The following is a 13,865-nucleotide window of genomic DNA, read 5'->3' as shown; positions in this document are numbered from 1 at the left end:
GTAATTCTATTTGTAGTTTTTTAAGGAATCTCCATACTGTTCTCCATAGTGGCTGAACCAATTCACATTCCCACCAGCAGTGCAAGAGTGTCCCCTTTTCTCCACACCCTCTCCAGCATTTATTGTTTCTAGATTTTTTGATGATGGCCATTCTGACTGGTGTGAGATGATATCTCATTGTAGTTTTGATTTGCATTTCTCTAATGATTAATGATGTTGAGCATTCTTTCATGTGTTTGTTGGCATTCTGTATCTCTTCTTTGGAGAAATGTCTATTTAGGTCTTCTGCCCATTTTTGGATGGGGTTGTTTGTTTTTTTGTTATTGAGCTGCATGAGCTGCTTGTAAATTTTGGAGATTAATCCTTTGTCAGTTGCTTCATTTGCAAATGTTTTCTCCCATTCTGAGGGTTGTCTTTTGGTCTTGATTATGGTTTCCTTTGCTGTGCAAAAGCTTTGAAGTTTCATTAGGTCCCATTTGTTTATTTTTGTTTTTATTTCCATTACTCTAGGAGGTGGGTCAGAAAGGATCTTGCTGTGATATATGTCATAGAGTGTTCTTCCTATGTTTTCCTCTAAGAGTTTGATAGTTTCTGGCCTTACATTTAGGTCTTTAATCCATTTTGAGCTTATTTTTGTGTATGGTGTTAGGGAGTGATCTAATCTCATACTTTTACATGTACCTGTCCAGTTTTCCCAGCACCATTTATTGAAGAGGCTGTCCTTTCTCCACTGTACATTCCTGCCTCCTTTATCAAAGATAAGGTGTCCATATGTGCGTGGGTTTATCTCTGGGCTTTCTATCCTGTTCCACTGATCTATCTTTCTGTTTTTGTGCCAGTACCATACTGTCTTGATTACTGTAGCTTTGTAGTATAGTCTGAAGTCAGGGAGCCTGATTCCTCCAGCTCCTTTTTTCGTTCTCAAGTGAATCCTCTTTCTTGCTTATTGACATTGGCTTCCTTGGAATCACCAAAATGAATGAGGTGATAATTAGCCTGTCCTAGACTAGGTTCAGTAGATTCAGTCATACCTAGATTTGAATCCCAGCTCCACAGTTCACCAACTGCACATTCCTAAGCACGTTCATTTCTCGGGGTCTCTGTTTCCTCATCTTTTGGGTAAGGGTGAATGGTCTTAGGAGGTAATGTTTGTAAAGGAATCTAGGTACTCAGGAAATGGTCTTACTGTTACAGCCCTCCTTCTTCCTTATCACCCCTACTTCTACTTCCCCAACCCATCCAGTTATGGATGCTCTCACACATGTCTTACTGCTTCTCTGCCAGGTCAGTTTTTTTTTGTTTTTTTTTTTTGTTTTTTTGGGTTTTTTTGCGGTACGCGAGCCTCTCACTGCTGTGGCCTCTCCCGTTGCGGAGCACAGGCTCCGGACACGCAGGCTCAGCAGCCATGGCTCACGGGCCCAGCCGCTCCGCGGCATGTGGGATCTTCCCGGACCAGGGCACGAACCCGTGTCCCCTACATAGGCAGGCGGACTCTCAACCACTGCACCACCAGGGAAGCCCTGGGTCAGTTTTTATAATGGTCACTTAGTCTCTCTTCTGGGTGCCTCCAGTCTATCCATTGCCAGGGACCTTGTCTAAATAGATGTGGTCAGTGATTCTCCCCAACTTACACCAGTGCATTGGCATTTCTTTGCCTCTAAGGATGTATATGTCCCCTATTTGGACTCCTCCCAGTTTTTACCACATCTCCTATTACTCATTATTTCTTTCCCTCAAGTCCACTCTGTAGCCTGAACGATTCCATGGAAGTTCCCTGAACATGCCGTTCTGCTTCAGGCATCTACCCTTCCCCTGTGCAGTTTTCCTTGCCTGGTAAATCCCGTCAGCCTTCTCTTTTTTTGCCTGTTCTTTTTCAAAGCCTAGCTCAAGCAATTTACTTCTCTGTTGAAGTTGATTCCTTCCTTTTACTGACATAGCTTCTAGCTCCAGGATGAGTAATTTTTGTTTTGAGGATCCTGATGATCACCCCTATGGGCTTTTCTCCATATTATATGTGTAGTCATATGGAGAGAATAGGTAGGGCCCACATAGTCCAGATTCTGTAGTAGTTTCCTCTTTTGTGGTGTTTATCAGACTGACAGCCCTATACACATGTACATGATCCATTGAGTTCCTGAAGAGCAGTGGCTGCCTTATTCATTCTTGTACTTCAGATATTGATGTGTTTAACAAATGTAAACTTTGTCAGAAGAGTCTTCCCAGATGTTTGTTAATAACAGAGAATTCTTTGACTAGTCTTAATGACTCACATTAACATAAGAGCAACTTATATCCCCTGCTGCGGTATTTAATGACACTATCTTATTTCCCAACCTAGGGCTGAGAAACATCTTGCCTATTACAACAGCAAAGGTGCCAATTGTAAAATTCTTCCATTTGAGAAGTGGTCTGGAAGTGGACATCAGTTTGTATAACACATTGGTAAGATTTTCTTTAGACTTTTTCTTTATGGAGATGAAGGGGAGCAAGTATCTCTTAATTTACACAATCTTTCAGTAAAATTAAGCCATTCATTTCATCCAGTTCATTCTTTCAGTAGTTATTTATGAGTGCTTGCTAAGTGCCTGGCAGTGTTCTGAGGCTGGGGATATAACATAGAATTGAGTTAATATTAGTATTCATTTAAAATGAGGTCAGAGTGGCAAGTGCTTTTTGTTTGGCTTGAACTTTGTTTTAATTTTGGAGCGTGTATGTGTGTGTGTGTGTTTGTGTGTGTGTGTGTCTTTGGTCTCATACCTGGTTTATTTCAGGGCTCTATGGGACCTCTCTGGCCCCTAAGGACATTTAATTTGAATAATGTGCAGGGAGTGGGGGATGCAGATCTTACATTGACTTAAATGGAACTGATTATTTTAATAGCCTGTATTTTCTAGGAATGTTTAGACTAAGGAGGCCTGAGATCAGATGTCACTTATAATTCTTATCTAGTAAGTTAATGAAGTTTGTCTTCAGGGGAAAAATATTAGTTTCAGCCTAAATGTCTTCATCCTAAAATGAATTACTGTGTAAACCTTTTCAGAATATTCCATCTTAAAACTTTTTCTTCTAACTGGTAGACTTATAGTGTAATTTCCCTTTTAACAGGCCCTTCATAACACAAGGCTCTTATCTGCTTATTCAGCCATTGATCCCAGAGTGAAATATTTGTGCTATACCATGAAAGTATTTACAAAGGTGAGTTATGCTTCCTCTTGTGATTCATCAGGAAATTTCATTACATCTTCAACCTTGTTGAAAACATAAGTCCATAACAGAAACAGACTCAGTGATATAGAAAACAAACTAGTCGTTACCAGTGGGAAGAGGAAGTGGAGCGATAGGGGTATATGTATTATGGGATTAAGAGACACAAAGTACTATGTATAAAGTAAATAAGCAACAAGGATATATTGTACAGCACAGAGATTATGGCCATTATTTTGCAAAAACTTTTTTTGGCCTCACTGCACGTCTTGTGGGATTTTAGTTCCCTGACCAGGGATTGAACCTGGGCCCTCGTCAATGAGAGTGCAGAGTCCTGACCACTGGACCTCCAAGGAATTCCCTACTTTGTTATAACTTTAAACGGACTATAGTCTATAAAAATATTGTATCACTATGTTGTACACCTAGAACTAATATAATATTGTAAATCAACTATACTTCAATTAGAAAAAGAAAAGTGTGTATTTTTAAAGAACCATAGCCATGTCAAATGCTTCTTTTAACTATTTGAGAAGCCCTACTCAGCAAGCTAAAATTTTGTTGCTTAAATTTTACGTGGTAACCTAATATTGCTTCTGGCTGATAGTTCCACAGCTTTGTTGGGATTTGTTTTGCTTTGATTTTTATTTATTTTTTTATTCTTTTGGTTGGTCTTATTTGGTTTTGTTGGCATATTTTAGCATTTGAACATGTAATTTTTATATTAGTGCCCTGTAGAAGCACCTTACTCTTAGTGACAATAGAATAGATGCAAGTGTAGCAGAAGACATTGGTGGTCTTTCCTTTGTTCCTCCTTTTCCTTCCCCCCAGATGTGCGATATTGGCGATGCTTCTAGAGGCAGCTTATCGTCATACGCATACACGCTTATGGTGCTATATTTTCTCCAGCAGAGGAACCCACCAGTCATTCCTGTCCTTCAAGAGGTATTAGTAAAAGAAATTGTATTTCTCATCTGTAGAGCTGGGTGATCTTTGAGCCCTCTTCCTTCTCTAAAATTCTGTAGTTAAAATTTTTACTATTTTCCTACAAGTTTTTGTATCAATGCATTAAGTTTGTAATCCATACTAATAGTTTAAAAATTAATTTCAGATATACAAAGGTGAAAAGAAACCTGAAATATTTGTTGATGGCTGGAATATTTATTTTTTTGATCAAATAGATGAACTGGTACGTATTTTAATAGTAAAGAATTTTTACATCCTTGACTGAAAGTTACCTATCCTATGCTGTAGTGTAGATGGTCAACAACTATATTATCACTTGTAATATTTATTTATATTATGATAGTAAAAAATAAAAATAGCACATACAGATGATTCCTTTGAAGTTGAAAACATTTTTTTTAAGCCAGGTGAGTTTCTAGGGACTATATCCAGGATTTCTTTAATGCCCAATAATTCCAAATGGTCAAGTAACTTTATTCCAAATGAACAAATATTTGCTCTGTGGTTTCCTACAGAGAGTTTGGAAAGACTCTCAGTTACAGAGATATAATAACCAAGTGTCACCAAGGCTCTTAAAATTTATTTCCAGATTCTTCCACAAACATGCATTCTGAGGTTTGGCATTTAAAACCCTGAGCTCTTTCTGTCTCCAAGTCATAGGGTAGAGATTAATAAACTCATGTAAATGATATTTTAAAATATAAAAGAAAAGTTACATAATTATATTTTTATGTATTTAAACTCTAGTTAATTAAAATAAACCCAGATTTACTCCCTAAGATACAAATGACTATTGATATTAACACTTTACTATAGAGCATGATATCTCTTGTTCCTTCTATTTCTAGCCCACCTATTGGCCAGAATATGGAAAAAATACAGAATCTGTTGGGCAGCTATGGTTGGGACTTCTTCGTTTCTACACAGAGGAATTTGATTTTAAAGAACATGTTATTAGCATCAGGAGAAAAAGTCTGCTTACAACTTTTAAGAAACAGTGGACATCAAAATACATTGTTATTGAAGGTACAAATAAAATCAAACTTAAAACTGAATAGAATATAGAGATTGAACTGTGAGGGTGTTCTTCATCCTTGCAGAGCTCTTCCAGAGCAGCCATGAGCCACTGATCGGGGTGCGCCTTGCAGCCATCCCATTACTGTCCACATCAGGCAGACTTGTCTGTTTCCAACTTAAAGATTTATTTTTAAATGGCTGATGCCCTCCCATGGGGTCTCTCACAAATCCAAAAGTCTTTGTTCACCATGACAAGCCCTTTACCTGTGTTTAACAGGTACTGGAGAATAAGGTTGCTATAGAGGTAAGCCAGCTTCAAAATTGTGGGACTTTTAAAACTTTCCTAAGTGAGGGTTTGAAGAGTACCACCGAAAGTCAGTTTTCAAGGTCCTTATTTGCTGTTTATTGATGGAGAAGTTTACCTATAAGTAGTTAGATATAAAATTTGCCATTTATTTCGCCTGTGCTGAAGCCTTCCTTGAATGCTAAGATCCATGGGCCATTGTGTTTGTATTGATATTTGATTGTTTATTTCCACTTTGGGAGATTTTTGTTTCTCTCTTTGTAGATTTTTTATTACTATATATATATTTATATATTCACCAAATTATTTTCAGTGGTTGCTCAGTACTGGTTTTTTTTTTATTGTTGTGTACTTGTTTTACAATATTATATTAGCTTCCTGTGTATAAAATAGTGATTTGATATTTTTATAGATTATTCTCCATTTAAAGTTATTATAAAATATTGGCTATATTCCCTGTGCTGTACAGTATATTCTTGTTGCTTATCTATTTGATATATAGTAGTTTGTGTCTCTTAATCCCATACCCCTATCTCGCCCCTCCCCATTTCCCTTTCCCTACTGGTAACCACTAGTTTGTTCTCTATATCTGTGAGTCTGTTTCTGTTTCGTTACATTCATTTGTTTGTTTTATTTTTTAGATTCCACATATGATAAATGTGGAATTCCACACATTCCACAAATGATAAATTTGTGGGATTTTTAATTTTAAAGACAAAATGGAGTTTAAATGTTTAAAAATGAATTGAGAAATGGCTTAAATATTTTGTTGATTTTGGTCTTTTAAATTTATTTTTAATATAATCATATCACCTAAATAACGTATTACTTTAGGTTATGCTTTTATCATTACTTCTGCTTATTGACAGTATTAAAATACTGTGAACATTTGTAAAATTAAATTCAGATGACAATGAGTTATAGATAAAATTTTAACTTTTTGGTATCTGATATGTCAAAAACATAGAACTTTGTCTTAAACCTTTCCCCTATCACAGTGGGTTCTTATGGTCTGCCAATTATTAATATTTTTTTCTTAATTTTTTGAAGCCTCATTATCTTTTGCTTTTAACTTTACATTATTTACAAACGAGCCATTAGTAATAGGCTATATTAGAAGGAAGACTTTTAACTAGTTATTCTAGAACTGAGAAATTTCAGTGATGGTAGTTTGTAGTGTCTGTACGATAGCTAATATCGTAGTATCTCTGCTACACCAAGCAAACAACCAAAAATACTTCCACATAGCACACACATAAAAATCACCAGAAGAGGGCTTCCCTGGTGGCGCAGTGGTTGGGAGTCCGCCTGCCAATGCAGGGGACACGAGTTCATACCCGGGCCTGGGAGGATCCCATGTGCCGCGGAGCGGCTGGGCCCATGAGCCATGGCTGCTGAGCCTGCACATCCTGCGTGTCCGGAGCCTGTGCTCCGCGACGGGGGAGGCCGCAGCGGTAAGAGGCCCGCGTACCGCAAAAAAAAAAAAAAATCACCAGAAGAAAGCATGACCAAACCTACTAGAAAGGTAGCCTTCTCATAGCAGTTATTAGTATAGGGTTATACTGAGTAAAGGGTCCTATACGCCAGTAAACTCTTAGTGAGTCTAAATCCCAAATGGTATACCCCAGTTATTATACATTAGAAGCATAACAGACAACTAGAAGGAATGCCTCTTTTTACTTCGTTACTCTTTTTTTTTCTTTTTTTTTTGCGGTACGCGGGCCTCTCACTGTTGTGGCCTCTCCTGTTGCGGAGTACAGGCTCCAGACGCGCAGGCTCAGTGGCCATGGCTCACGGGCCCAGCCGCTCTGCGGCATGTGGGATCTTCCCCGACCGGGGCACAAACCCGTATCCCCTGCATTGGCAAGCGGACTCTCAACCACTGCGCCACCAGGGAAGGCCCCTTTACTCCTTCTGTATGTACCATATACATCCTCTATTTTCTTAATGAGATGATCCCCAAAAAAGGTTTTGGGTTTATTTTTTCCTTTGCTTTCTTGAATATGTTTTTAGACATTTATTGGAAATAATTAAATATCTATACATAATGTTTAAATTGTGAATTATTCTGTGTATTTTTATTTTAAATCCAATATAAAATAGTATTTTGACTTAGAAATAGTGCTTTACCTGAATTTATTTCATGAACCAGTTTATTCAGATCTCACATACATCTTTGACATCAGCATTTTTTTCATCATTTCTACCACTTTTTGGATCATCTAACAAATAATATTTCAGATACATCATGTTTATATACCTATCTAAGACATTTGAGATGCAGACATTTCAGATCATATGGGAGGGACTTCCCTGGTGGCGCAGTGGTTAAGAATCCACCTGCCAGGGCTTCCCTGGTGGCGCAGTGGTTGAGAGTCCGCCTGCCGATGCAGAGGACAAGGGTTCGTGCCCCGGTTCGGGAAGATCCCACATGCCGCGGAGCGGCTGCGCCCGTGAGCCATGGCCGCTGAGCCTGCGCATCCGGAGCCTGTTGCTCCGCAACGGGAGAGGCCACAACAGCGGGAGGCCCGCGTACCGCAAAAAAAAAAAAAAAGAATCCACCTGCCAATGCAGGGGACACGGTTTTGAGCCCTGGTCAGGGAAGAGCCCACATGCCGCGGAGCAACTAAGCCCGTGCGCCACAGCTACTGAAGCCCACACACCTAGAGCCCGTGCTCCACAACAAAGAGAAGCCACCGCAAAGAGAAGCCCGTGCACTGAAATGAAGAGTAGCCTCCGCTCGCCACAACTAGAGAAAGTCTGCGCACAGCAGCGAAGACCCAACGCAGCCAATAAATAAATGAATGAATAAATAAAATTCTAACACAAGCCATTTGATTAAAAAAAAAAGATCATACAGGAGTCTTTTTTTTGGCTGCATTGGGTCTTCGTTGCGCATGCAGGCTTTAATTGTGGCGAGCGGGGGCTACCCTTTGTTGAGGTGTACGGGCTTTTCACTGCAGTGGCTTCTCTTATTGCGGAGCATAGGCTATAGGCACGTGGGCTTCAGTAGTTGTGGCTCGCGGGCTATAGAGCACAGGCTTAGTAGTTGTGGTGCACGGGCTTAGTTGCTCCTCAGCATGTGGGATCTTCCCGGACCAGGGATCGAACCCGTGTCCCCTGCATTGGCAGGCAGATTCCTAACCACTGCACCACCAGGGAAGTCCCAGGAGTCTTTATATAAAGCTTTTACTGGAAATGGAGATCCAGATAGCCATTGGTATGCTACTGGGACAGATGTGTGTGTCTGTGTATGTTTTCATTTATCTTCTGTTTTATGAGCTTCATGATAAATTATTTTCTAAAATGATGTTTTAAAGGCTGTTGATTAGCAGGAGCATTCAGTACTAAAATGTTTTAAATATATTTGTGACTTCTATATGCCTCTAAAACTAGCATGATTAGGTAATATCAGACTAATATGTCTTCTCCAAACAGTATTTTGTTGTTCAAAATGAAGCACCTTCTCATAATATGAAGGACTCTTTAAGGATTCAAATATAAAGCAATACCCTCTTTTCTGATGGATACTTTTGGGGGAAAACTTGCCTTATATTTAGGAATATATATATATATATTACTTAGTTGTATTATAGACTTAAAACTCATTAAAAAGGCAGTCATTTAATACTTTTATTAATGATAAAGTATGTAACACTTTCTTCTTGTTATATAGACCTCACTTAATGTATGAATACTGGTATTTCCTATTTGATTATCTTTTTATGTTTTCATTAATTTTCTTTACTTAGATCCATTTGATTTGAATCATAATCTTGGAGCTGGATTATCAAGGAAAAGTAAGTTATTACTTCGTTTATAAATATTAATGCCATCTCTTTTCCTTTTAATCCCTCCAATTGAGCCTTTACTCTTTTCTTCTTAGTGACAAATTTTATAATGAAAGCATTTATAAATGGGCGAAGAGTATTTGGTATTCCAGTCAAAGGATTTCCAAAGGACTACCCTTCAAAAATGGTAAGTTTTGGAAATACAAAAAACCAATTCTAAAAGCCATTTAAGCACCTAATTTGTATACATTACTTCAATAGTAATCTAAATACTCTGGAAGTTTGGTGAGTCTAGCCAAGATAAAAACCTTTTAATAAACATCCCTGTTTTGAAGCCATTTATCAGGAGAACAGGAAGAGATACCTGGAAGTGGAGTTTGGGTGGGAAAATTAATAATTTTGTTGCTGCTGCTTTTCCTCGGTAACACACATTGGTGGCACTGCTGTTCCCCCAAGCATTCAGCTCCATACCAGCCTCTGCAAACCCAGTTTGCACATATCTAAGGACATCCTCCACCCCCTCATATGACATCTAGATTTTTCCAGTCTGCTTGCAAAGAGTAATAAATCCCTTAATGGGACAAGAGAGAGTCAGTGCTGCCTGTGCTAAAGATCTGTCTGTTCTCATATAACCTAATAATCAGGTTTTTATGGAACCACACTCATTAAAAATAAAACAAAACTGCATTATAAAAACTCATTTCAGTGAGAGAAAACGGGAAGGGGTTAGGAACTAGAGAGTTTTATGTTAAAAACAAAGAGTTTCTTTTCCTGCACTAATTTTCTTAATAAAGACTTTTTAAATGAACCTTAAGTTATCGGGTGTATAAGCATGTTCGGCATATGATTACATCTCTGCATCTAGTGTTTGCTAGATACTGCTGTGGTGGTCTTCTACACCAGTGCTTTTGAAACTTGTTCAAACAAATCACCTGGGGATTTCGTTAAAATGCAGGTTCTGATTCAGGAGGTCTGGAGTGGGGCCCAAGACTGTATGTCCTACAAGCTCCCAGGTGATGCCACTTCTGCTGGTACCCACCTTAATTTTGGTGGCAAAGAGGCTAGAGTCCAGACCATTGTCTTTCCTTTCCTCTGATATTTTCCTTCAGAAGCCACAACAAAGCAACAGCACATAGCTTCTTTCTTTTTAGGTTTTAGCCTTTTCATTTTATGAGAAAATGAAGTCTTTGTACCTGGCCTCAGCTTCCCCCAAGTCCTAGGAAGCTGACTCACAGGGATGTGTAATGCTTTTGTTCAGAAGTGTGGAAGGGAACAAGCTACCTTTATGGTTAAACCGTGTTCTGCATGATGAATAGTAATAAACAAAAATGAATTTAGGTAAGCCTATCCTGAATTAGACCTCTTAATGGTTTTAGATTTTGGAATTAAGCAATATAATAATAACTATTAAAATTAATATATCGATGTTGGTATGTCAGTGAGATTCCTGATTGATATTGGTTAGTTTTTGTGTTTGGATCTCATATTAATAGTTCAGATTTTTACGTATTTATATTCTGCTAGGAGTACTTTTTTGATCCAGATGTGCTAACTGAAGGCGAGCTGGCCCCAAATGATAGATGTTGCCGAATTTGTGGGAAAATTGGACACTTCATGAAGGACTGTCCTATGAGGAGAAGGTAAGCAGATATTCAAAAGGGGTAGTTTTGTTTTTGTTTTCTTGCTGTACCAGTTTTTAAATGAGGTTCTCTTGTAACAGAAAATAAACTTGTATTAAATCCAGCAGTTCTCAGATAAATTGGAGCTTTTTTTACCATGAAAATGAAGTGATTTAAAACATGGCTTTAAGTGCAGATGACTAGGATTAACTAGGGTGTACAGGAGACAGTCTTCCAGGCCCGGTCACCTTTCCTAATTTGGGGCACAGCCCTAATCATCACTTGATCATTTGGTTATCACACTCTCCAACAGGGATATAAGAACAAAAGAGGAAACTGAAATTCTTCCCTTTTACAGCAGTGAGGAGTTCAGAATCATTTCAGTCAATGAAAAGTAAAACGGGGTTTTTTTTTTTTTAGGATCTCAATTACACTTTTGTGTACAATAACTGGGGTGTACTTAATAATTGCTATGGTGACCTACTCAGTTTGGGCCCCATGCTTTCTTATGATAATGATTGCAGGAGGGCAGAGCAGGACGTAGGTTAGGTTGCTTGCTTGGGACACATTCTTGTCTTGGGGTGGTGGTGGTATTTTTAACTGGACGATAATATTCTCATTTAAAAACTTGCCACTTAAAATAAGTCACCATCTGGAATTCAAGGCTCTTATTTAGCACTTTATTTTTATTCAGATAATAGTCACTGATCATGTAGGTCAAGGAAGAAATAATTTTGACAGTTTAAGAACATAAATCTCCTTATAACCATTGTTTCCTTGTGAACCTAAAGTTTCATGTCTCAAGTTTCCAGTGCTGGTAAAGAATGCTCATGGGCCAGAAAGGTTTAAGAAATCACTTCAAGGATAATTTGAGTTTCATTGCATCAGTATCAGAGTAGGTATTAAATTAAGGAGTTCCACTAGTTGCAAAAACTGGTTTTAAAGCACTAGAGTACTTGTGAAAATGAAAAAAACTACACCCTTAAGCCCTGAGGTTGCTTCTTAATAGAGAAGATGAACTTAAATTGTTAAATTCTTGTTTTTCCCTCTGATGCCTCCTATATCTGGTTGTCTCCTAAACCTGAAGTGGTCTTAGGAATTTATTTCGGTTTTTGTTCAGATTTTTCCTACTAATATTATATCTTCTACAGAGTGAGGCGACGGCGAGATCAGGAAGATACACTGAACCAAAGATACCCCGAGAACAAAGAGAAAAGAAGCAAAGAAGACAAAGAAATTCAAAACAAGTACACAGAGAGGGAGGTATCAACAAAAGAAGATAAGCCCATGCAGTGCACACTTCAGAAAGCCAAGCCAGTGAGAGCAGCTGTTGACCTGGGGAGAGAGAAAATTCTCAGGCCACCAGTGGAAAAATGGAAGAGACAAGACGACAAAGACTTAAGAGAAAAACGTTGTTTTATTTGTGGAAGAGAAGGGCATATTAAAAAGGAGTGCCCACAGTTTAAAGGCTCTTCAGGTATGCACACCCATCACACCTTGATGTTTGCACTCACATCTCAAGGGAAATCTCTTTTTTAGAGTTCTTAACTATTTTATTTATATTTATTTCTTTAACAGATCTATTTACTGGAAAAGATTTTATTTTTAAGAAGGTGAACCCACCTCTCCTTCCTTTACTTCTGATCCTCTATATGTCTTGAACACTTATTGCTGGTTTTTTGAGAGGCTTATCAGAGTCATTTGGTTGACTTTTCTGATAAGATTATCAGTGAATCGAAGACCTGGTAACCCCCAGTACCTAAAAAATGTAACCTAAGTGACCAGAAAACAAGCTGCCACTTGAGCTTTGCTACTCAGTGTGTGCACTTTTGAAATGGAAGCGCTGCCGGGCCATGGGGGAGTGATCTCAGGACACCATACAGTGCGTGCAGGAGCCGCTTGTATTGTTGTTTAAATACATGTGCGCACAGGCCTAGAAAGGGGACTAGAAGTAGAAGGGTTACACAGTTAATGGTGCCTCTACTTGCAGCGGATTGTCTTTGCATTTCATCATTTTAATAATTTTCTGCAGTGAGCATGATTATTCTTATGATGAGGAAAAATATATTGATACTATCAGTCCATAGTTGAAAATCATCCACAGATCTTGCCCCTTTGAGTTGTCAGATCTTAATCCACTTTTTCTATTAAATGAGTGAAGTGTCCGTTATGGGCATCTTTTTAACAGACTGTTAAGAGTAAGGGTTCTTTGTGTGTGGGGGGGGGATAAGTTATGGTTTACAAAGCAGTTTATACACTCTCACTTTCTTTTCTCAGAACAAACCTGTGAAAGTGGATGAAATTTGATTAGCATGGAAATGAAACCCTGAGAAATAATGTTTTTGATTAAAGTGGTAACCCTGTTCTTGTCCTCGATTGTAAATGATGTTTATGTGCAGCATAAAAAAATGTCAGCACTGACAATTTCCTTAAAATACTCACTCTAGTCCTTGTTGTTCCTGGAACACTAATACCTCTCTTCCATTCTATGATATCATATCAGCAATATAGTATCTCTTTTTCTTAAGGTAGAAACTTTTTAGATCAGCTATCCTTATTTTTTTTAATGAGCTTTATATGAAAAGAAGTATATTTTTAAATTGTTTTCATTATTGATTTTAAAATAGGACTTAAATGTTTATGAAAGTTACAGCTTCAGCTTGTCCTACTTCTAAGGAATTCAAATTCAAACTTTTTTGCCCTAACAAGGGATGTATACCAGAATAAAATGATCTTCTTTTATAATTATAAGAGGTAAAATGTTTAAAAGAAATTAAAAGCAATAGCTAACATTCATTGAGCACTTATGATGGGTAGTTTCATCTCATTTTCACCACAGCCCCATTAAATGTGGTATTATTGATATCTCCAGTTTACAGATGAGGAAACTATAAACGGTATAGATAAGATGTAATATAGTCTCACCAAAATTCCTTTTGTAGGCTACCCTTCAGAAAACTCAGC

The 13,865-nt window shown here is 38.0% G+C and overlaps 1 protein-coding gene across 7 annotated transcripts in view; it reads left to right on the top strand.

The window, feature by feature from the left end:
* Positions 1–13,865, top strand: part of TUT7 (terminal uridylyl transferase 7) — a 69,841-nt gene that overhangs the window by 43,049 nt on the left and 12,927 nt on the right. For 6 of the 7 annotated variants that reach the window (XM_032635835.1, XM_032635832.1, XM_032635839.1 and 3 more), the window contains 9 exons: positions 2,339–2,442; positions 3,106–3,195; positions 4,036–4,149; positions 4,316–4,393; positions 5,019–5,196; positions 9,244–9,291; positions 9,378–9,469; positions 10,807–10,922; positions 12,053–12,378. In XM_032635835.1, coding sequence (XP_032491726.1) covers positions 2,339–2,442; positions 3,106–3,195; positions 4,036–4,149; positions 4,316–4,393; positions 5,019–5,196; positions 9,244–9,291; positions 9,378–9,469; positions 10,807–10,922; positions 12,053–12,378 — 1,146 coding nt within the window. Of the gene's footprint in view, positions 1–2,338; positions 2,443–3,105; positions 3,196–4,035; positions 4,150–4,315; positions 4,394–5,018; positions 5,197–9,243; positions 9,292–9,377; positions 9,470–10,806; positions 10,923–12,052; positions 12,379–13,178; positions 13,278–13,865 lie in introns of those variants that run through there. The other variant, XM_032635837.1, reaches the window with a different exon arrangement.

Source organism: Phocoena sinus, chromosome 6, assembly GCF_008692025.1.
Source record: "Phocoena sinus isolate mPhoSin1 chromosome 6, mPhoSin1.pri, whole genome shotgun sequence".
Lineage (NCBI taxonomy): Eukaryota > Metazoa > Chordata > Mammalia > Artiodactyla > Phocoenidae > Phocoena > Phocoena sinus.
The sequence above is the reverse complement of the archived record's forward strand: the minus strand, read 5'-3'. Positions and strand labels throughout refer to the sequence as shown.